General features: G+C 36.2%; 1 protein-coding gene across 3 annotated transcripts in view; it reads left to right on the plus strand.

Annotated features, from left to right (window-relative positions):
* The window catches only part of CFAP47 (cilia and flagella associated protein 47), a 917,896-nt gene that overhangs the window by 155,592 nt on the left and 738,454 nt on the right, over nt 1-23,850 (plus strand). For all 3 annotated transcript variants that reach the window (XM_072615192.1, XM_072615194.1, XM_072615193.1), the window contains exon 24: nt 2,967-3,126. In XM_072615192.1, coding sequence (XP_072471293.1) covers nt 2,967-3,126 — 160 coding nt within the window. The remainder of the gene's footprint in view (nt 1-2,966; nt 3,127-23,850) is intronic.

Below are 23,850 nucleotides of genomic sequence, written 5' to 3' on the forward strand. Positions count from 1 at the left end.
CATGGCCTGAGCCCATTGGGTGGGCTGGGGCACAGAATCCTTTATTTTTTGTGTCTTTGCCTGATGGTAAGCATTGTTCTTCCTCATCAGAAAGGAAGGGAGGAGGTGTCTTTTCTCCGAGAAAGTACCCTTCAATAGTTTTATTTCTTTTCCCTTTTCTGGGCATTCTCCCCAGCCAGTGGCTTGACTCCTCTACTAAAATTTAAAAATAAAATAAATCAAAAACTTTATCACAAATATGCATAGTCAAGAAAAACAAATTTCTGCATTGACTATGCATGTCCAAAAAATATGTCTTCGTTGTGTATCCTGATACTATCACTTGTCAAGAAGTGGGTAGCATGCTTCCTCATTGGTACTATGGAATCTTGATTGATCATTGCATTGATTAGAGTTCTTAATTCTTTCAAAATTTTTTATCTTTGCAGCGTAGTTGTTATTGTGTATGCCTTTCTTCTAATTCTGCTCACTTGATTCTACATACCAGTCTTCTGAGGTTTCTTTGAAACTATCCCTTTCATTATTTCATATGGTACAATTTTTTCCATCATATTTATATACCATAATTCACTCAGTTCTTCAACTTATGTGAACTCTTAGAAACAATAAAGTACTGTTATAAATGTATTTTGGGCAGCTAGGTGCTGGAGTGGATAGATAGAACCCTGGACTTGGAGTCAGCAAGATCTAAGTTCAAATGATTCTTGCAAGTCACTTAACCCCTATTTATCTCAGTTCCTCATCTGTAAAATGAGAACACACTGGAGAAGGAAACGGTAAACCACTCTAGTATCTTCCGCAAGAAAATTCCATGGGGTTAGACATGACTGAACAAAAAATACATATATATTTTTGTGCGTGTACATTCCTCTTCCTTTGCTCTCTTTGGGTTGTATTTTTGGATCAAAGAATATGCATAGTTTAATGATTTCTTGGGGTTATATCTCCAAATTGCTTTCTAGAATGGCTATATCAATCCACAGTTCCTCTAATAGTTTATAATTTGCCTCTTTCCCCATAACCCCTCAAGCATTTGTCATTTTCCTTTTTTGTCAGTTTTGCAGTCGTGATGTATGTGAAGCAGGACCTTAGAGAAACTTTAATTTACTTTTCTCTATTAGTAATTTGAAACATTTTTCCATGTGGTTGTTGATAGTTTGAATGTCTTCCTTTGAAAACTATCTGTTCATAAAAATCACTTATAAATTTCTATCAATTTCTAATGAATCATAGAGAGGAGAGCACTGTCAGAAACTTCAAAGATTTTTTTTTTTGATTTAACCTGCTTCCCTTTTGATTTTAGCTGGATTTGTTTTGTTGTAATCAAAATCACTCAGTTTATGTTCTGAGATCATCTCCATGCATTGTTTGGTTGTAAAGTGTTTTCCTTTTGATAGATCGGAAAGGCAATTTCTTCCTTACTCCTCTATTTTGTTTATGATATCACTGTATGTCTAAATTATGGTTCCATTTTGAGCGTTTGCTATGAGAGTATTGATACTTTTTCAGTAATCAAATAAGCAATTTGGTATTTTTGAGAGCATGTCTAAGTTACAGAAATTCATCCAACCCACTCTCTCCTTCCTTCTCAATTCTGAGGTCAACTCAGTTTGATTTCTGTCCAAAATATATTCATTTTTGGACTAATGGAATGAGCTGACTTTTCAGCTACATATTGTAATCTGGGCAGTAGTCATTTTTCATCTCCTTCTTTTCTAGTGCAGGTGGTTAGACCAATCTGTTTCCCAGTGCTTTGGAGAGCTCTGGGAAGATTTTACAGAGTTTTAGGATTTGATGCAATTAAACTGGCCTGATCTATAAATAAAAGCTTTTGAAGAACCTTAATATGGACAGGAAAGCTTTCTTTTATTTGAATTCTTTGTAGAACATCTTCCATGATACTGAAAACATATTAGGTGAACAGCTGCCTCCCTGTTTGATACCTCATGTAAGGTCAATACTTACGAGATTATTGAACAGTTACTTATTTTCCTAGTTGCATCTGTTATAGAGTCTTGTGTAATTTTAATGTTTGTTTGGTATATATCTTCCTTGAGGAGAACTTCTAAGCCAGTATTTTGTTCTACACTGTCAAATGCTTTAAAAAAACAAATTTTCATTGGAGACAGCTTGCTATTTTGTAGTCTAGACCTTTCAGTCCATTGTGTATTCATGAAGATTTAGTCTACCTTTGAAAATAATCTTGGGAAACTTGTGCTTGTCTTGCAGTTTCACTAAAATACCCTTGGTGAAGCATAGACATCTTTGCACATGTTTTAAACAGAAAGTATTTATTTTGTTAAACATTCCAAATAATATTTTAATCAGATGTTGATCACACTTAGGAGTTTTGTGGGCCTTATAAATTTGACCTCTCTCTGTGTTAAAGGACCAGCTCCATCTACATCAAACAGGTACTGTTCTCACTGTATATACGTAGTTACATAAAAAAATTGAACAAGAACTCAAATTTCCTGAAGTGTTTATATTCACAGAGGCATGGGAGACAGTGAGCAAAGGCTAGAAGATGGGAGAGAGCAGGTTGCAGAGGAACATCCAGTTTGACTGGAAGGTAAAATTAGAGCACTCTCTCTGACTAAGAGAAAAATAGCTTATAATTTTTTGACTTGCCTCAGTGATATCTTCCTCCTTCAAAAGATGATGGAGGGAACCAATGAAATGAATACTACAGGGTGTTTGTGAGGAACCAATTTTGTAAACTTTATAAAGTTCTATATAAATTATGGCCATTATTTTTATAATTGGAAACCTACAGATTATAAATCTCTTTGGAGAATAACCTGTCACTTCTTACTCTTTCCTCTTTCCTCTTATTTCTTCAGGCACATGCAAATGCACAGTTCCCATTCTGGAAGATAAAAAAAAATGATATGCAGAAATTGAGAACTGTTATTCTGATTATCTTATTTTATTATGTAATTTCCTGAACTTTTATGCTGTTACAGGTTCTTCACTTGACTAGCACATCAAAACAAGACGTATCATGGATTTTGGACATAAATTATGCTGGCAAAAGAGTAAAAGATGGCACTTTTTCCTTCAGTGCACTTTCTGGTTCTCTTACACCAGGTGAAACAAGTAGCATTTCCATAAACTTCTGTTCCAGTAAGTATTTCTTCCTCTGTTGTTGGCATTTCTTTAACATTATTCTATAGCTTATCTGTTTTCAGAGCTTAGAGATGCAATGTGGAAAGGGAGAAAGACTGAGGAACTTGGAGGGTCTGGGTTTCGATTTGGTATTGGTAACTTACAACCTGTTTGACCTTGGGTGAATCATTTAACCTTTTGGGGCCTCAGTTTCTTTATAAAATAAGGGCTTTGGATTTGATGACTCTAGGGTCCTTTTCAGGTGTACCTTTTGCAATAGAAAAATCTCCATTGTAAGTGGAAAAAATAGAAAGAAAAATACATTGTTGATAAATGAGAGATAGATGATTACTTACAACATTTATTAAAGGCTTACTTTGAGCTAGGACTGTGCTAAGCACTGCAGAGACAGGTAAAAGCAAACAAGGTGGTCTATCCTCAAGGAGTTTACATTCAAGAGAATATAGTATACAAAAAGGAACAGGAGAAAGATGAAGGAAGGGAAGAAGGGTATCTGGGTGGGGATAATGTAGTGAGCTAAACAAAATTGCAAAGAGTCTAGAATGAGTGAGGTGAAGAATTGCTGAGGCCCTTCCTAAAATGTTTGTCCTGGGGAGGTAGCCACCAATGAAAGGGGGTGCCTAGGACTGAGATTTCTCAGGGTGGCAATTAAGGAGAAGGAAGAAGATTCTGAAGAATGAATTTGAATCAAATGAAGACAGTCAGCAATAAGGATAATATCCCCATGGTTTTTTGATTAATTAATGAATTCATTGCAGACTTGGCAATGTTTTATTGATTCACACTTTATGTAGAAGTGTATTTTACATTTTTGGAAAGAATCATCAAAATGAAGCTTTTGCTTTTGGTCATTCTATTGGATTATTTCATTGTCTCTATATATTCCAGTGTCTCATTATTTATATTACTGTGAGTTTCCATGTGAATGGACATGAGCCATGGTCATTATGATGCTGAATTTAATTTGCTTTTTTTCAGATTATTTGGAATATCTTTAAAAAATATCTTTTATTTTTCTACTAAATAGCTTCCTGACTCAGTGTTCCAGATTAGTCTGGTTGAAAATATCTAGATTTGGGAAGCCTATTCACATGTAGGACTTGGTGAAATAGCTATTTAATATTTTATTATCCTCTCCATACTAATGATATTCACAGAAGAGAATAATACATTTGCCCTTGATTTGAAGAAATTTTGCTTGATGTTATTTCATTTCATTATTTTCTGTGGGATAGTCAAACATTTCTAATAACAAAGTGGGAATTTTGACTGCCTTCTTTAAAGCTCTTTTCTTTAGTCTTGAAAAAGATCACCTACAAAAATAATATTTTCATCAGCTCCATTGAGCACATATTCATTATATTCCAGTTCTGTGTAAGTTATGGAGTTAGGTACTAGAAAATATTTCAAATGGTTCAGAGTTATATCATGGATCAGAATTATTGGCTTTCTGGTCTATTTTTTAGGGAGATGTTTTGATAAAATGAGCTAATATTTTCAATATCATTTCTAATACTATTTTATGAATCAATAAAGATATTAATAATTACTGAAGACTTACTTTTGATCTGTCTTCTCAAGGATATTCTTCTCTCACTCCAATCCTTTCATTTTTTTCTGACCATGTTATCTTCACTCTCCTTTACTATAGGATGACTAGACCACCTACTTTGCCTTCTTTATCCAGAATGTGCTAGATCAATTTTCTTCTTTAAAAATTTAATTTTTAAAATGAACAAAAAGTAATTTTTCTCTCTATCATTTTGCTCTCACTTGATAAAAAAGAAAAAAAAGATTTGTTACAAATATGCATAATCAAATAAAGCAAATTTTTGCACTGGCCATATACAAAACATTGAGCTATTAAAGTTTAAAATAGGACTAAGTCATTCAGATATCCTGTACATGTTTCACCCTATACTTTTTGGACAGCCAGAACATGTCTCAACCTATACCTTGAGATTTCTCTGTCAGGAATTTGTGGCATGTTTAATTATGGAATCATGGTTAGTTATCCTATTGATCAGAATTCTTAATTCTTTTCAAAGTTGTTTGCCTCCACAGCGTTCTCATAGTATAAATCATTTTTCCTGATTCTACTTAATTCACACTGCAACAGTTCATAAAAATCTTCCAAGTTTTTTCTGAAGTCATCTCCTTAACAATTTCTTATAAGAACAATTCTTATAAGAACAATTTCTTATAAGCACAATAGTATTCCATTATATTCTATACCATAGTCTGTTTAGCCATTCCCAAATTTATGGATAATTCCTCAGTTTCTAATTCTTTGCCTCTTCAAAAAGAGTAAATTTATATATATATACACATATATGTTGTACAAAGCAGTCCTTTCCCTCTTTCTTTGATCTCTTTGGAATATAATTCTCTCAGGGTCAGTTTATGCACAGTGCAATAACTTTTTGGGCACTGTTTCAAATTTCTTTCCAAATTCACAGCTCTGTCAATAGTATATTAATATGCCTGTTTTCCTACAACTTATTGAATATTTGTCATTTTTCTTTTTTTTGAAATTGCCAGTATGATGGGTGTGAGGTGGAAACGCTGAGTTGCCTTTTCACATTCCTCTAAATATTATTAAGTTGGAGTTTTAAATTTGAATATTGCTATAGATAGAATGACTTTCTTTCTTTAAAAGCTGCCTGTTCACACCCTTTGTCCATTTATCAGTTGGAGAATGGCTCTCATCCTTATACATTTCAATCAGTTCTTCATAAATTTTGGAAATGAAACCTTTACCAGAGAAGCATGTTGCAAAGATTTTCCCCATTTAATGATTTCCCTTCCAATTTTGCTGCATTGGTATTGTTTTTGCAAAAACCTTTCAAATTTTGTGTAAACAAAACTGTCTGTTTTATCTTCTTTGATTCTGTTTCTCATTTGTTTGGTCAGGAACTCCTCTCCTATTAATAGTTATGAAAGTAATTTCCTCTGCATTCCTTTAATTTGTTTATGGCATTGCCCTTTTTGTCTGCCATGTGCCCATTTGAGTTTAACTTGGTAAATGGTATAATATGTTTTTAAGGATGGAATAAACATTTCAGAGAGAGTTGAAGGGGTAAGTAGTTTTGGAGAGACATTGCTGGGGAATAGTCTAGGGGGATGGGAGTAAGAAATCATAACTGGGGATAGGTAATAGGATTTATATATTGATATTGAAATTGATTAATTGGGGCTCAGAATCACTGAAATGAGGAAAGCATAAGGAGGTGGGAGTATGCAATCATTGAGTAATGACTCCAGGCAAAATATCTTATTTTTCAATTGAGGGAGAAAGATGACTATATTATTTAAGTTCTCCCCTTAAGATTCAACTTCTTGGCAAGTGATGATGATGCCATTTTTGTGGAAACCAAGAGGCCCCTCTCACTGAAGTGTTTGATAGGAATGATTGAAAGTGACTTCTGGAGAAGGACTTTGAATGAAGTTCAGGTGCTGGGGCAGTGCTGGACTCTGGCTTCTGAGAAGTTACTAGAGAGAAGAGAAGGGAGGATAGTGTAGGATTGTAGTCTGTGCTATGGGATTGTGGTATACAGGGCTTGCAAACTTCCCTGGAAGGTTTTCTTAGGTGAGAATATTCCTTCTATCAATACAGGTCATTATTTTCTCTATAATTTGTGGTGAGAGTTGACTAGAACACTGAGAAGTTAAGTGACTTGCCTAGAGTCATATAGTTAGTGTGTGTCAGAGGCAGATCTTGAACTAACATGCTTCTAGCTTCTAGTTCAGCTCTCTGCTCACTACATTACACTATCTGCCTCTATACCCATATAACTGACTATAATACAATATTATATATGATAAGTGCATTGGAGAAATACAAATTAAAGTATTCTCTGAGGTCTGGGAAGGGGAAGTGATTATATTCAAGGGTCATGTAATTTTCTTTTTCAGTCTTCTTTTAAGACTGGTATTCATTACTTTATATAGTATTTGCATCTGAGTAACATTGGTGATAAAACAAATTTCTAGAAGGAATTTTCTTATTTCCCCATCTACATTTATAGTAATCTTGCCCTTATTTAAGAACTCAGTTCAAATTATGTTTTCTTCATTCCAAATGATCAATAAGTAGTAAAGGGCACCACTTCAGTAACATCAGAAATATAAGCAAACACTCTATTTAACCAACTTTTATTTTTGTTTGGGAACTTCGTGATTTTCCTTTGTTTCCCTTGGGTACTTTAAACATCCCAGTTTAAAAAGTTTCACATTCATATGAGACTGTATTATCCAGTTTCCTGTGCTGGTCCCAAATAGCCTATTCAACTGATTATTAAGTGTGCATTTATGTCTTTACTAGACTCCACACTACTATTCTACTGTAGAATTCAATTAGTTACTTCACTTTTGCTTCCTTAACAACTTCAAAAACTAGACGTTTATTCTAACTTCTTTTTCAAAAATTCTTTGTTCTCTTCTGGGTTCTTGATTGGTTACTTCTGGGTTACTTTTCTTTTCTCCTCTCAGATTTATTTTAACATACTTTTTTCCTGGTGTATGAGAAGTAGCAGCCCTGAAGATATTCCGTGGGCAAAGGACTTCACCTCTACAACTTGCCTCAGGTTCTCTGTATCTATAAAGGGTGGGTAATGTCACCTTATCACCTACAAGGTCCCTAAGAACGTGTGTTATCAGCTCCTTGGGAAAAAAAAAAACTGAGCCAATTATAGAGAGAACTTTTGTCATAATCCTACCACATTCTTCTCATTGACTTATTAGCCTTTTTCTTGCCTAGAGAAGAGAACCTCAGTGTTCCTTTTATGCCAAGTGGAAGTTTTGAATAAAAAATCAGAGAGCTTTCTGAAGAGATGAAATAATAAATTCTGTAATGGAAGAGAAAGACAGATCTCTAAGGAAATCAGAGTTAGCATCACACCTGGGTGGAAAGATCAGGGTCCATGCCAAATGTCTACTTTGCTTTGTTGGCAAAATTATTTGCTGGAACCTTAGGGATTTTCCTGGTGGCCATTTTTATTTGGCCTAGACACCCTTTTCCATTCTCTTTCATTCTAACAGCAGCAAACTTAAGTAGTCCCCTCCCTGCCCCCCAAACCCTAGCTCTCTATTGTTCAGTGTCTCGTTCTTTGTCATACTGTATGAAGTTTTCTTGGCAAAGGTCCTGGAGTGGTTTGCTATTGCTTTCTCCAGTGGATCAAGGCTAAAAGAGGTTAAGTGAATTATTCAGGATCACACTGCTAGTGAGGGTCTGAGACTGGAGCTGCTTCCATATTTTTACATTTTAAAAGAAGAAAAAAGAAATTATTAAATGATATCTTTGATCCTAATAATTTATGAGCTAGTGAAGCATTACTTCAGGTTTAAGCATCCTTCTTTTTAGTAAAGGGAGAGAAAGCTCTCTGCTTATGTTATTCAGAACTTTTTAAAATAGTTTGTGTATTATGTATGTCATAGTAGAATGTATAAAAACAACTCAACACGTTAATTCAATTATTTTTCTTGGAAATTCTGACACAGGCGGCAAGTTAAGTCCGTAAAGGCAACTATATCATCCCTTCAGGGTTTTTAGAAGTGTCACTGAGGGGCTAGGATGATTTTTCCAATGCTATTGGCTCAAACTTCATTCAGTTGCATTTCTCCATATCAATTACCAGTGTTCACTAACTCAATATCAAAGATATCAAAGATTAGCACCACTCTATCAGTTAACTAATCTTCTCCTTACTATCAATCAGTCAACCGAAAGACCTTGTCTTCACAAAAGACAAGAAATAGTCACAGAATGCGTAAAAATGATCCAAAGTGGAGAGCCATAGTATGAAGTCCTTCATTCTATGTCATCACAGACTTCCAGAGGCAGGCTCAACAAATATGCACTATACTACAAGTGGACCTTATTGGTTAGTCCCTGAATTACACTCGCAATTCTCTGACCCTCATTTAAAAAAAATTGTTTTCCTCAAAATTAATGAAGATACATTTAGAAATATTTTTTCAGTTTCAAATTCTCTTCCTATCTGCAGCCTTCCCCTCACCCTCTTATCTTAAAATTGTTCCCAAGAGTGAGTGGACCAATTCATAGCTCCACCAACAGTTCATTAGTACACATTTTTTTTTTTACATCCCCTCCCACAGTTTTCTTTTCTGTCATCTTAGCCAATCTGATGGATGTGAAGTGGTACCTCAGAATTGTTTTAATTTGTATCTCTCTAATTAGTACTGATTTAGTTTTCTTATTCTGAAAATGACCTGTTCATATCCTTTGACCACTTATCAATTTGAGGATTGTTCTTTCTGCTCTGTTTTGTTTTTTTTACAAATTTGACTCAATTTCCTATAGGTTTGAGAAATTAGACCTTTATTAGAGAAATTTGTTGCAAAATTTCCCCCAGTTTCCAGTTTTCTGATTTTGGCTACATTGGTTTTGTTTGCACAAAAGCTTTTAATTTAATGTAACCAAAGTTATCCATTTTACCTCTCATGATCCACTCTATTTTTTGTTTAGTTATGAACTCTTCCATTTTCCATAGATCTAAGAGGTAATTTTTTCCCATGCTCCTCTAATTTTCCTATGACACTATCCTTTATGTCTAAATCCAATGTCCAAATATTAGTTTCTCCAGATGGCTTTCTAGTTTTCACAACAGTTTTTGTCAAACAGTGAGTTCTTACCCTAATAACTCTTAGGTCCTTGCATTTATCAAACACTAGGTTACTGTGATAACTTATTTCTGTAAAATGTGTGTCTAATTCATTCCATTGATCAACCATTCTATTCCTTATCCAATACCATACTGTTTTGATGATGATGGCGATTACGACTTTGTAGTACAGTTTGAGATTTGGGATAGCTAGGCTACCTTTCTTTACTCCTTTCCCATTCATTCTGTTGACTTTATCGACCTTTTGTTCCTCCAAAAGAATTTTGTTATGACTTTTTCTAACTCTATAAGATAATTCTTTGGTAGGTTGATTGGTGTGGCATTGAATAAGTGAATTAATTCAGACAGAATTATCATTTTATTATGTTGACTCAACCTATTCACGAGTGATTAATATTTATCTAATTAGTTAGCTCTTTGTCTTTATTTATGTGGAGTGTTTTATAATTGTGTTCATAAAGTTCCCTTATATATCTTGGCAGGTAAACTCCAAAATATTTTAAACTATTTGCAATTATTTTAAATAGAATATCTCTATCTCTTCCTGTTGGAGTTTGTTTGTAATATGTAGAAATACAGATTTGTGTAAGTTTACTTTGTATGCTGCCACTTAGCTGAAGCTGTTGTTTGGATTAGTTTTTCAGTTGAGTCTCCAGGATTCTCTAAGTATTCTATTACATTACTTGCAAAAATGTTATTTTTGTTTCCTTGTTGCTTTTGCTTATTGCTTTGATTTCTTTTTATTTCTGTAGGTAGAATTTCTAGTATACTATTGAATAATAATGGTGATAATGGAAAGCCTTGCTTTATTCCTGATCTTTTTGGAAAGGTTTCTATTATATCCCCATTACAGATAATATTTGCTCTTGGTTTTTGATAGGTAATACTTAACACTTTAGGAAAAGCTCCATTTGAGAAGGGAAGAATTTTTTATTAAAGAAGAGATAGAAAACATTATGAAATGCACAAGGGATAACTTTGATTACATTAAACTGAAAAGTTTTTGCACAACCAAACCCAATGCAGCCAAAATTCAGAGGGATGTAGTAAATTGGGAAAGAATTTTTACAGCTAATCTTGGGGATAAAGGCCTCATCTAATCTTGGGGATAAAGGCCTCATTTCTGGAATATATAGAGAACTCAGTCAAATGTACAACAATACAAGTCATTTCCCAATTGATAAATGGTCAAAGGATATGAATAGGCAATTTTCAGAGGAAGAAATTAAAGCTATCTATAATCATATGAAAAAATGCTCTAAATCACTTTTTATTAGAGAGATGCAAATCAAAACAACTCTGAGATACCACATCATACCTATAAGTTTGGCAAACATGACAGAGCAGGAAGATGATAAATGTTGGAGAGGATGTGGGAGAGTTGGAACACTAATTCATTGTTGGTGGAGCTGTGAGCTCATCCAACCATTCTGGAGAGCGGTTTGGAACTATGGCCAAAGGGCTACAAAAATGTGCATACCCTTTGACCCAGCAACATCGCTATTAGGACTGCATCCCCAAGAGATCATAAAAATGGGAAAGGGTCCCACATGTGCAAAAATATTTATAGCAGCACTCTTTGTAGTTACCAAAAACTGGAAATCAAGGGGATGCCCATCAATTGGGGAATAGCTAAATAAACTATGGTATATGAATGTAATGGAGTACTATTGTGCCATAAGAAATGATGAACAAGAAGACTTCAGAGAGGCCTGGAAGGACTTATATGACCTGATGCTGAGTGAAAGGAGCAGAACCAGGAGAACTTTGTGCACAGCAACGACCACAGTGTGCGAGAGTTTTTTCTGGTAGACTTGGAACTTTGTAATAATGCAAGAACTTAAAAAAAAAAATAATTGCCAATGATTTTCTAAGACAAGATGCCTTGCACACTCAGAGGAAGAACTATGGAATTCATTCGCAGAATGTAGCAGATCATGTTTGTGTGTGTGTGTGTGTGTGATGCTTTGATTTATTATATGATTTCTTCCATTTATTTTTGTTCGTCTACACTGCATGACTATAGTGAAAATGTATTCAACAAGAAAGTATATGTAGATCCTATATAGAATTGATTGGTGTCTTGGGGAGGGAGGGGGTGGTAGGAGGTAGGTGGGGGGGTAAAAATCTCAGATTTTTGGTAGTGATTGCAGAACATTCAGAAGTAAATAAATAAATAAAAGAACAGCTCCATTTATTGCTGTCTAGCATTTTTAATAGGAATGAATATTGTATTTTGTTAAAAATCTTTGCTATAATCAAATGATTTTTGTTCTTTTTGTTATTGACATTTACAGTTTTCCTAATTTTGAATCAGTCTGGATCCCCAATAATATAATATTTTGTTGTTGTTGTTCAGTATTTGCATCAATACTCATAGAGGATATTCATCTGCAGTTTTCTTTCTCTCTTTTTGTTTTTCTTTATTTAGTCATGAAAACCACACTTGTGCAATAGAAGTAATTTGGTAGAACTCCTTCTTTACCTATTTTTCCAAATAATTTATCTAGTATTAGAATTTGCTATTCTTTTATTTATTTATTTAACATTTAACATTCATTTTCACAAAATTTTGGGTTCCAAATTTTCTCCCCATTTGTCCCCTCCCCCACCCCAAAACACTGAGCATTCTAATTGCCCCTATCACCAATCTGTCCTCTCTTCTATCATCCCTCCCTTCCCTTGTCCCCATCTTCTTTTTTGTCCTGTAGGGCCAGATAACTTTCTATACCCCATTACCTGTATTTCTTATTTCCTAGTAGCAAGAACAGTACTCGACAGTTGTTCCTATAACTTTGAGTTCCAACTTCTCTTCATCCCTCCCTCCCCACCCATTCCCTTTGGAAGGCAAGCAGTTCAATATAGGCCATATCTGTGTAGTCTTGCAAATGACTTCCATAATAGTCATGTTGTATAAGACTAACTATATTTCCCTCCATCCTATCCTGCCCCCCATTGCTTCTATTCTCTCTTTTGATCCTGTCCCTCCCCAAGAGTGTTGACTTCAAATTGCTCCCTCCTCCCATTGCCCTGCCTTCCATCATCCCCTCCACCCTGCTTATCCCCTTCTCCCCCACTTTCATGTATTGTAAGATAGGTTTTCATACCAATATGAGAGTGCATTTTATTCCTTCCTTTAGTGGAATGTGATGAGAGGAAACTTCATGTTTTTCTCTCACCTCCCCTCTTTTTCCCTCCACTAAAAATCTTTTGCTTGCCTCTTCTTTGAGAGATAATTTGCCCCATTCCATTTCTCCCTTTCTCCTCCCAATATATTTCTCTTTCACCGCTTAATTTCATTTTTTTAAGATATGATCCCATCCTATTCAATTCACTCTGTGCTGTGTGTGTGTGTGTGTGTATGTGTGTGTAATCCCACCCCTACCCAGATACTGAAAAATTTCAAGAGTTACAAATATTGTCTTTCCATGTAGGAATGTAACCGTTCAACTTCAGTAAGTCCCTGATGACTTCTCTTTGCTGTTCACCTTTTCATGGTTCTCTTCATTCTTGTGTTTGAAAGTCATATTTTCTTTTCAGCTCTGGTCTTTTCATCAAGATTGCTTGAAAGTCCCCAATTTCATTGAAAGACCAATTTTTCCCCTGAAGTATTATACTCAGTTTTTCTGGGTAGGTGATTCTTGGTTTTAGTCCTAGTTCCTTTGACTTCTGGAATATCATATTCCACACCCTTCGATCCCATAATGTAGAAGCTGCTAGATCTTGTGTTATCCTGATTGTATTCCCACAATACCTGAATTGTTTCTTTCTAGCTGCTTGCAATGTTTTCTCCTTGTCCAGGGAACTCTGGAATTTGGCCACAATGTTCCTAGGAGTTTCTCTTTTTGGATCTCTTCAGGTGGTGATGGGTGGATTCCTTGAATACTTATTTTGCCCTCTGGTTCTAGAATCTCAGGGCAGTTTTCCTTGATAATTTCATGAAAGATGATGTCTAGGCTCTTTTTCTGATCATGGCTTTCAGGTAGTCCCATAATTTTTAAATTGTCTCTCCTGCATCTATTTTCCAGGTCAGTTGTTTTTCCAATGAGATATTTCACATTATCTTCCATTTTTTCATTCTTTTGGTTTTGTTTTGTGATTTCTTGGTTTCTCATAAAGTCATTAGCCTCCATCTGTTCCATTCTAATTTTGAAAGAACTATTTTCTTCAGTGAGCTTTTGAATCTCCTTTTCCATTTGGCTAATTCTGCTTTTGAAAGCATTCTTCTCCTCATTGGCTTCTTGAACCTCTTTTGCCAATTGAGTTAGCCTATTTTTCAAGGTATTATTTTCTTCAACATTTTTTGGGGTCTCCTTTAGCAAGGTGTTGACCTGCTTTTCATGCTTTTCTTGCATCTCTCTCATTTCTCTTCCCAGTTTTTCCTCCACCTCTCTAACTTGATTTTCAAAATCCTTTTTGAGCTCTTCCATGACCTGAGCCCATTGGATGGGCTGGGATACAGAAGCCTTGACTTCTGTGCCTTTCCCTGATGGTACGCATTGTTCTTCCTCATCTGAAAGGGTGGGAGGAAATATCTGTTCAAGAAGAAAGTAACCTTCTATGGTCTTATTTTTTTTTCCCCTTTCTGGGCATTTTCCCAGCCAGTTACTTGACTTCTGAGAGTCCTCTCCACACCCACCTCACCTCCAGATCTGCCAAGCCAGCGCTTAGGGTCTGAGATTCAAATGCTGCTTCCCAGCCTCAGGGCTTTGGGTGGGGGCGGGGCTGCTATTCAGTGTGAGATTAAGTTTAGGTGCTGAGATCAGGGCAGGGCCACCTCAGGGGGCTCAGTTCCCTCAGGGGGTTTATGCAGAGACCTTCAAGGATGGATCTGAACTCCTGCCTGCTTGGGGAGCCCTTGTCTGCTGCCACCTCACCTGCTGCCTCCTGAGGGGTCCTAAGTTATGGAGACACTCCACTCCCCTCTCGGCCACCCAAAAAGACTCTCTCATTGACCTTTGGGGCCTGTGGGTGGAGGGACCCATGCAGCTGCTTGAGATTCTGTCCCTGAAACTTGTTCGGATCTGCTCCTCTCAGTGCCATGTGGCCAAGGCAGGGCTGAGCTCTGCTCTGGGTCCAGGGTACTATGGACCTTTCGCATTGGTTTTTCAGGTGTCTCTGGAACAGAAATCTCCTTCGCTCCATTGTTCTGTGGCTTCTGCTGCTCCAGAATTTGTTGGGAGTTCTTCTTCACAGGTATTTTATGGGCTGTGTGTTGGGAGCTAGCATATGTGTATCTTTCTACTCTGTCATCTTGGCTCCTCCCCCTAGAATTTGCTATTCTTAAAATGTTTGAGAGAATTCACTTGTAAATCCAATCTGGTTGTGGGTATTTTTCTTAGGGAGCTTATTTATGACTTGTTCAATTTCTTTTTTCTTTCTTTTTAAAATTAATTAATGTATTTCTTTTCAGGTTTTTAGCTTCACTTCTATAAGCTTTTGAGTTTTTAATTTTTCTCTCCCTCCCTCCCCTTCTCTTTTCCCAAGACAACATGCAATCTGATATAGGCTCTACATATACATTCCTATGAAACATATTTTCACATTAGTCATGTTGTAAAGAAATATCAGAACCAATGGTAGGAACCGTGAGAAAGAAGAAACAAAACAAAGCAAAAAAAGAGAGAGCAAGCTTTGGTCTGCATTCAGACTTCATAGTTCTTTCTCTCGATGTGGATCGCATTTACCATCATGAGTCTTTTGGAGTTGTCTTAGATCCTTACATTGCTGAGAAGAGCTAAGTCTATCAAAGATAACCATTGCACAATGTGACTGGTAGTGTGTACAATGTACTCCTAGTTTTGCTCACTTCATTCAGCATCAGTTCATATAAGTCCTTCCAGGTTTTTCTGAAGTCTGCCTGCTCATCATTTCTTATAACACAACAATATTCCATTGCATTCATATACCACAATTTGTTCAGGCATTCCTCAATTGATGGGTGTCTCATCAATTTCCAGTTCTTGGTCACCACAAAAAGAACTGCTATAAATATTTTTGCATATGTGGTTTCTTCTCCAATTTTCATGATCTCTTTGGGATACTTCCCTAGAAGTGATATTGCTGGGCATGCACATTTTTATAGCCCTTTGGGCATAGTTTCAAATTACTCTCCAGATTGCTTGAATCAGTTCACCAATACACCAAAAATGCATTAATGTTCCAATTTTCTCATATTTTCTCTAGCATTTATCATTTTCCTGTTTTGTCAGGTTAGCCAATCTGATATATATGATGTGGTACCTCAGAGTTGTTTTGATTTGCATTTCTCCAATCAATAGTGATTTAGAGCATTTTTTCAAATAACTATAGAAAGCTTTCATTTCTTCCTCTGATTACTGCCTTTTCATATCTTTGACCATTTATCAATTGGGGAATGATTTGTATTTTTATAAATTTGACTCAGTTCTCTATGTATTTTAGAAATGAGGCCTTTATCAGAGATACTAGTTGTAAAAATTCTTTCCCAGTTTTCTGCTTCCCGCCTAATCTTGGATGCATTGGCTTTGTTTGTGCACAAATTTTTCAATTTAGTGTAATCAAAATGATTCATTTTTCATTTCATAATGTTTTTTATCTCTTGTTTGGTCATAAATCCTTCCATTATCCATAACTCTCACAGGTAAACTATTCCTTGTTTTCCCAGTTTACTTATAGTATCAGCCTTTATACCTAAATTGTGTACCTATTTTGGCTTTATTTTGGTGTACAATGTAAGATGTTGGTCTATGCATAGTTTCTGCCATACTGTTTTCCAGTTTTCCCAGCAGTTTTGTCAAATACTGAGTTCTTATCCCAGAAGTCTTTGGGTTTACCAAACAGTAGATTACTATAGGCATTGATTATTGTGTCTCATGTACCAAACCTATTCCATTGATCTGCCAGTCTTAGCCAGTACCAACTAATTTTAATGATTGCTGCTTTATAATGCAATTGAAGATCTGGTATGGCTAGACTACCTTCCCTTGCATTCCTTTTCATTAATTCTCTTGATACTCTAGACCTTTTATTCTTCCAGATTAATATTATTATTTTTCTAGTACTACAAAATGATTTTTTGGTAGTTTGATTGGTATGGCATTGAATAAGTAAATTAATTTAGGTAGAAGCCTATCCATGAGAAACTGATATTTTACCATTTATTTAGATCTGACTATTTTTTTGGGAAAAATGTTTTGTAATTGTGTTGATATCAATTTCTTTTTGTAAGAAAGGGTTATTTGAGTAGTCTATTTCCTCTTTTGTTAATCTGGACAGTTAATATTTTTGTAAATATCATCTTTTCATTTAGGGTGTATTATGAATGCAATGAAGTAAGTTTATTAAAATTTTGTTTCTATCCCTTTCTAAATTTAATACAAGCTTTTATTATGCAACTGTGTGGGCAGGTAAGTGGTATAGTGGCTAGAATGCCAAGTTTGGTGTCAAGAATATTTATCTTCATGAGTTCAAATCTCCCTTCAGACATGTACTACCTTTGTAACCCTGGGCAAGTTATTTAGCCCTGTTTGCCTCAGTTCCCATATCTGTCAAATGAGTTAGAGAAGAAAATGCCAAACCATTCTGTTATCTTTGTCCAGAAAACTCCAAAGTGGGGTCACTAAGAGTTGGACATGACTGAACAAAGGCATGCTCCAGACACTGTGCTAGATGCTTAGCATAAAAAGGAAAAAAAGCAAAATCACTCCTGACATTGAGGAACTCACATTCTATAGAAGGAAGCACAATTATCCTAGAGAAAAAGAGCTGGATTTAGAGTCAAAGGACCTTGGTTAGAATTCTCCCTTTGATTCTTGTTACTTGTGTGACCGTGGGCTGTACCCTTCTGGGCTAAATACAGGGTAATCTGAGAGGCTGGGAAAGTGAAGAAAACCTCTGTGTAAGAGGTGGAACTTGAACTGAATCTTAGGGGAAGATAAGGATTCCAGGAAGCAGAAGTGAAAGCCCAAGAGGAAAAGCTTATATAAAGTCATATTAACAATGGAATGTAGAGTCTTAGAAGCAGCTAGTAAGACCATTTTGTCTGGAAAACAGAAAGTGTGAAATGAACTTAATACATGTTGTGGGGAATGATGCCCTTTCCCATATGGAGGAAGCTGTGTTGTGTTTCTGGTGGACCACAAGATAACTTTGGGGATTGGATTCCAGCCAGTCAGTGACTGCATAGCCAGAATAGCTGATATGTGGTGCCACAAATGGTAGAAGAAGAGGCAGCTTACAGCTGGAAGCCTTCTTCATGGAAGTTGTAATGTCATTGACAGGTAAAAAATGTAACCATTCTCTGTCCTTAAATAATTGTTGCAGAGGCTGCAACTAGCTAGGCATGTATCAGGGACCTTGGCTGTCTTTTTGTCTCTTGTGTATTTCCTTCCTTTGTGAAATTTCCTTCCTTTCCTGGCATCAACTTTGTGAACAGTGAAAGGTCTGGAGTGAATGTAGTGGTGGCCGCTGGCATCTTCCCCTTGTCTGGTGCATGAGGAGCAAGAGGGAGAGAGGATGCTCATGAAACAGTAGGTACCAAGGGAGGAATAGGCATCAGAGAGAGACCACTAAGAAAAAAATTGATCTGGGATATTTGATCACCTTTACTCTGTGCAGAGGAAAATACCAAAGGCACAATTAGCAGTATTATATGACTATATTATTTGTTTTTTGATAAGCCCTAACCATTAACCTACCATCTAACTGTACAAGAGGTAGTAAATTAAGATACTTAATTTTGTTATTTTTCTCTAGTACATTGATTCCAAGCAGGGATAATTCATCTTTCTTATACCTGATTCAAGTATATACTTTGAATACCTTTCAATTACACCCCTTTTGGATGAAGCCATAAATTAGAGCCCAAAATAAGAGAAGGAGCTGGAGTAAGGGTTTGATGAGCCAATCAAGGTAAAAATGGGATGCCTAACTACTGACAAGTCAGGTCTCCTGAGATCTGAATGAAGGTAAACTAAAGTCACCAGATAAAAAAAGACAGGGAATGATGCAGGTTGCAGCCTTGGCACCTTGGCTAAGTTGTTTCCTCTAGACTTGTAAATGTTGGAGAAGAATGGAAATATAAGTTTTATCCAGATTGTGGAGCACTTCAATGTCAGGATGAGAAATTTATAGTTTATCCTAGAAGTAATATGGAGTCATTGAAGATCTGTGAACAGGGATGTGAAAAGATAGATCTACAACTTAGTGATTGGGTATATGTGGGGTGGATAGGAGAAGGGAGAGGGTCTGAGAGATTGGATGAGTTATGAAGTTGTAGTGGTCCAGGTGGTTGATTGTGAGTCTGACCTAAAAGATTATCAGAGTAATGGGAAAGAAGGGAATAGGTAGGAGAAATGTGGAGGTAGAATGGAGAAGACTTGGTAACTCGTGGTATTTGGAGACTGGAAAAAGATGTTTCAAATCTGAGTGACTGGAAGTATGGTGGTGCCCTTGACAAAAAAATGGGGGAGTTTGGAGGTAATTCCTTCACCTGATCTTAGGTTTGTTAAATGAGGCATCTTGGACATGTACTCTTCGTCCAATTTTCATCTTGAGCACTGTACAGTCAAACACATTTTATAGTATAATTTGATTTGCTAAAGCTTCTCAAAAACAGCGATGCCTCTAGATTTGAGGATGCTCCAAGTATTCAAAGTGTTTATTTGGTTTTGAAGCATATTTGCTTCAGCTGTGAATAGATGATCTTTACCTTGTTGGGTAATTGCTTATGTGAAATCATTTAGTCGCAAAGTATAAAATTTATAACTTTGTGAACATCATTTGTCACCAAAGTGTCAAGAATAAGCTTTGGTTGAAAACATTCCAAGTTATTCTGTCTTTTAAATATGCAGCTTGAAGCTTCAGCCATAACTTCCTCAGGCTGCTGAATCCATATCTAGAGAGTTCTTGCATCCATGAGTGTCAAGCAGTTATATTTTTAGGAGAGAGTTTAATGGAACAATACATTTATGTTTCTTTGTATCATCAGGGAAGATAGTAGTTTTGGTCAAAGTACTTTACTGGGAATGTTTTGAGAATATCTTTATCACTAATATTTTATTGTTTCTTTTTAGAAAATCTCCTAAATTCATCTGCATTCCTATAAAATGAGTAGATGTATACTGAAGTTTGCACGGAGTTAATTTTTTATCTGGTTAGATAGAAGTTAAATAAATCTGGGCATTTCTTTTATTTCCTTGATAATTAAAGGTTTGTCTTTTAGACAAGTATAGTTGAATACCAAACTATTTTTCATTCTGTTTGAATGGATGATTAAACTTCTAATTTAGATATTTTCAGTCTAAGAAGAATGTATTTAGTTTCTGTAGAGGAATATAAGAAGGATCTGGAATTTCATATCTGTAGTTTGTTGTCAGTGTAGGTAACTTCCTCCAATCATGCAGATTAATCTGTGTACCCAAAGTCATAACGCTGCTAAGTGTGAGAGTGGGAAGCTCTGTACTCTATCTACTATATCATACTATTTTGTTTCTACTTGGTTTCAATATCACTTGATGAAATTCTTTTAGGGACAAATTCCTCAGAACTTAGGTTTTAGTAGAAAAGTACAGGAAGTGACCAAATGAAATAACTTACTGATAGGGAGAAAAGCAATATTTATTTAGAGGATATTCAGGTACAGATGTCAACTAGCAGCATTATCAGCAGTGAAGGCAGTATTCTAGTAGACCTTGGACCAGCAGTGGAGTATTAAAACTTTGGGAGTGGGAGGAGAGAACAAGGTGGACTCCCAGAAAAAAAATAACCAGATTACACTCTGGCAGTCAGAACCAGCAACAGAAACTGAGTTATTTATTCCTTCATCCCCTTTATTGGAGAGGTTTTTAAATCCTTCATGAAGAACTGGGTGGGAAATACTGATGTATAGCTATATGCACAGTTCACCCTTGCCCCACCCACATGATTGCCTTTCCCCTGCAATTAGGACATTTCTCATAGATTTGAGGAATGCAGGCAAACCTATGATTCTGAAGTCTTGGGGCTTTATATTGCTATAAAATGAAATTCTCCTTAACTAACCTTGTCCAAGGCATCTACATAAAGAGGATGAGATAGGCATAAAGTCAGGTCAAGCAGTACATGAATTTCCTGTCTTTGATGGGAAAGCCAGGAGCAATTTAGTTGATTCCTGATAACTCCAATTCAGAAGAGCAGAACTTAAGGCATACAGTAATATTTGCCACAAAGGTAATAAATGGAATTGGCATAGGATTTAGACCTTTTGTGGCAATTCACAGACCTAAAATACAAATGCTGTTTTCCATGAAATCAGTGTGAGAGTCACTTGGAAGTTGGTTTGCAGCTTTTGATATGTTGTTCATATTATTTGGCATTAAAGAGCACTGTTTTTAAAAAATATTGTGGGAAAAGATGACAGTTATAGTTAAACAAAAAATTAAGAATGTAAAAACAATTTTTAACCTTAGTTTTTAAACCTTTGAGTTCACATTCTCTCCCTTCATTCTGCTCCACCCACCCTCATTGAGAAGGCAAGCAATTCAATTTAGGTTATACATGTGTAATTATGCAAAACACTGCCAAAATGGTCATGTTGTGAAAGACTAACAATATTTCCCTCCATCCTATCACTTCCCAATTTATTATATTCTCTCCTTTGACCCTGTCCCTCCTCAAAAGTGTTTCCTTTTGATTACCCCCTCCTGCCATTTGCCCTCTTTTCTATCATCCCTCCATCTTTCTTGTAGGGTAAGATAGATTTTCATACCCAATTGAATGTTTATGTTATTCCCTCCTAAAGCCAAATTCAATGAGAGTAAGGTTCACTCATTCCCTCTCACCTTACCCTGTTCTCCACTGTAAAATCTTTTGAGCTGTTACATTTTACCTCTCCCTTTCTCCACCCAATATATTCCTCTCTCACCACTTAATTTTGGTTTTTAGTTATCATCCCTTCATATTCAACTCACTCTGTGCCCTCTGTCTATATGTATGTGTATATACATACATACATACACACACACACACATATATGCATAATATATTCTATCCAACTACCCTAATACTGAGAAAGGACTCATGAGTTACAAATACGGGCTTTCCATGTAGAAATGTAAACAGTTCAGCTTTGGTAAGTCTCTTATGATTTCTCTTTCCTGTTTACCTTTTCACACTTCCCTTGATTCTTGTATTTGAAAGTCAAATTTTCTATTCCGCTCTGGTCTATTTCATTGAATGTCCATTTTTTCCCCTGAACTATTATAGTCCGTTTTGTTGGGTAAGTGATTCTTGCTTTTAATCCTAGCTCCTTTGACCTTTGGAATATCATATTCCAAGCCTTCTGATTCCTTAATGTACAAGCTGCTAAATCTTGTGTTATCTTCATTGTGTTTCCACAATACTTGAATTGTTTCTTTCTGACTGCTTCCAATATTTTCTCCTTGACTTGGCTACTTTGGGATTTGGCTACAATATTCCTAAGAGTTTTCGCTTTGGGATCTCTTTCAGGAGGCAATCATTTTATTCTTTCAATTTCTTTTTTACCCTCTGGTTCTAGAATATCAGGGCAGTTTTCCTTGAAAATTTCTTGAAATATGATATCTAGCCTCTTTTTATTTTTTTGATCATGGCTTTTAGGTAGTCCAATAATTTTAAAATGATCTCTTCTAGAGCTATTTTCCAGGTCAGTTGTTTTTCCGGTGAGATATTTCACATTGCCTTCTATTCTTTCATTCTTTTTGTTTTGTTTTATAATGTATTGATTTCTCACAAAGTCATTAGCTTCCATTTACTCTTTTCTAACTTTTATGGAATTATTTTCTTCAGTGACCATTTGGCCCTTCTTTTCCATTTGTCCAGTTCTGCATTTTAAGGCATTTTTCTTTTCATTGGTTTTTTTGACCTCTTTGCCAGTTGAATTAGTCTATTTTTTAGGGTGTTATTTTCTTCTGTATTTTTAGGGTCTCCTTTAGCAAGCTCTTGACTAGTTTTTCATAATTTTCTTGCATCACTGTCATTTCTCTTCCCAATTTTTCCTCTACTTTTCTACTTGCTTTTCAAAATCCTTTTTGAGTTCTTCCATGGCCTGAGACAAATTCACATCTGTCTTGGAGGCTTTGAATGTAGGAGCTTTGACTTTGTTGTCTTCTTCTGGGTTGTATGTTTTGATCTTCCTTGTCACCAAAGTAAGATTCTATGGTCTGCTTATTTTTCCACTGTTTGCTCATTTCCCCAGATAATTACTTGACTTTATAGCTCATTGTCAAGGTAGAACTCTGCTTTCATTGTGGAGGTTTTGCTATCCCAAGTTTCAGGGGTTTTGCGTATCAGAGATACTTCTAAGGACCTGTAAATTGCCAGGTCTTCCAAAGTGGTATGATCAAAGGAGAGTGTTTACTCCTCTTCTGGCCTGTGCTGTGATCTGTGACTAACCTCAAGCACTCTTATTTGCCCTGAAACTGTGAGGAGGCTTCTCTCTCCACTGCTGCCACAAGCTCTGACATGCCAGTGCTCCTCCTCCCAGAACCACCACCCAGGACTGTGACCCAGATCTAAGGAAGGGCAAAAGAAGAGAATTCTGGCTCAGCACCAGCAAAGAGATCCTTTCAGTCTCCCTCTGATCAGTCACTTGATCCACCCCACCATCTGTGGGCCAGGAGCTCCAAAAGCAGTCATATTTGCTGCTGACACAGATGCTGTTCTGGAGCTGGGGTCAGATAGCGTTCCTCTCTCATGCAGGTCTGACAGACTTTTCTTACTGACCTTCTAAGTTGTCTTTGGCATTTGTGGGTTGAGAAGCCTGAAAAGTGCCATAGTTGCCAGTGATTCAGTCCCTTGAGGTCTGCTCCAATCCCATCTGTGCCAGCATGGCCCATGCTGGACTGTGTTCCTCTCTCAGACTTGTGCAACAGACTTCTCTTGTTGACCTTTCAGGTTGTCTTGCCCTGGAAATATGTTTTACTCTGTCATTTTGTGGGTTTTGCTGCTCTGGAATTTATTTAGAGTCATTTTTATAGGTATTTGGAGTGGTTTGTGGAAAGGTTCAAGCAATTCCCTGCTTTTACTTTGCCATCTTGGCTCCCAGGATCCATTGCTATTTTTTAATAGTGTTCTTAAT

The sequence above is a fragment of the Notamacropus eugenii genome, chromosome 5, assembly GCF_028372415.1.
Source record: "Notamacropus eugenii isolate mMacEug1 chromosome 5, mMacEug1.pri_v2, whole genome shotgun sequence".
In the NCBI taxonomy this organism is placed as follows: domain Eukaryota; kingdom Metazoa; phylum Chordata; class Mammalia; order Diprotodontia; family Macropodidae; genus Notamacropus; species Notamacropus eugenii.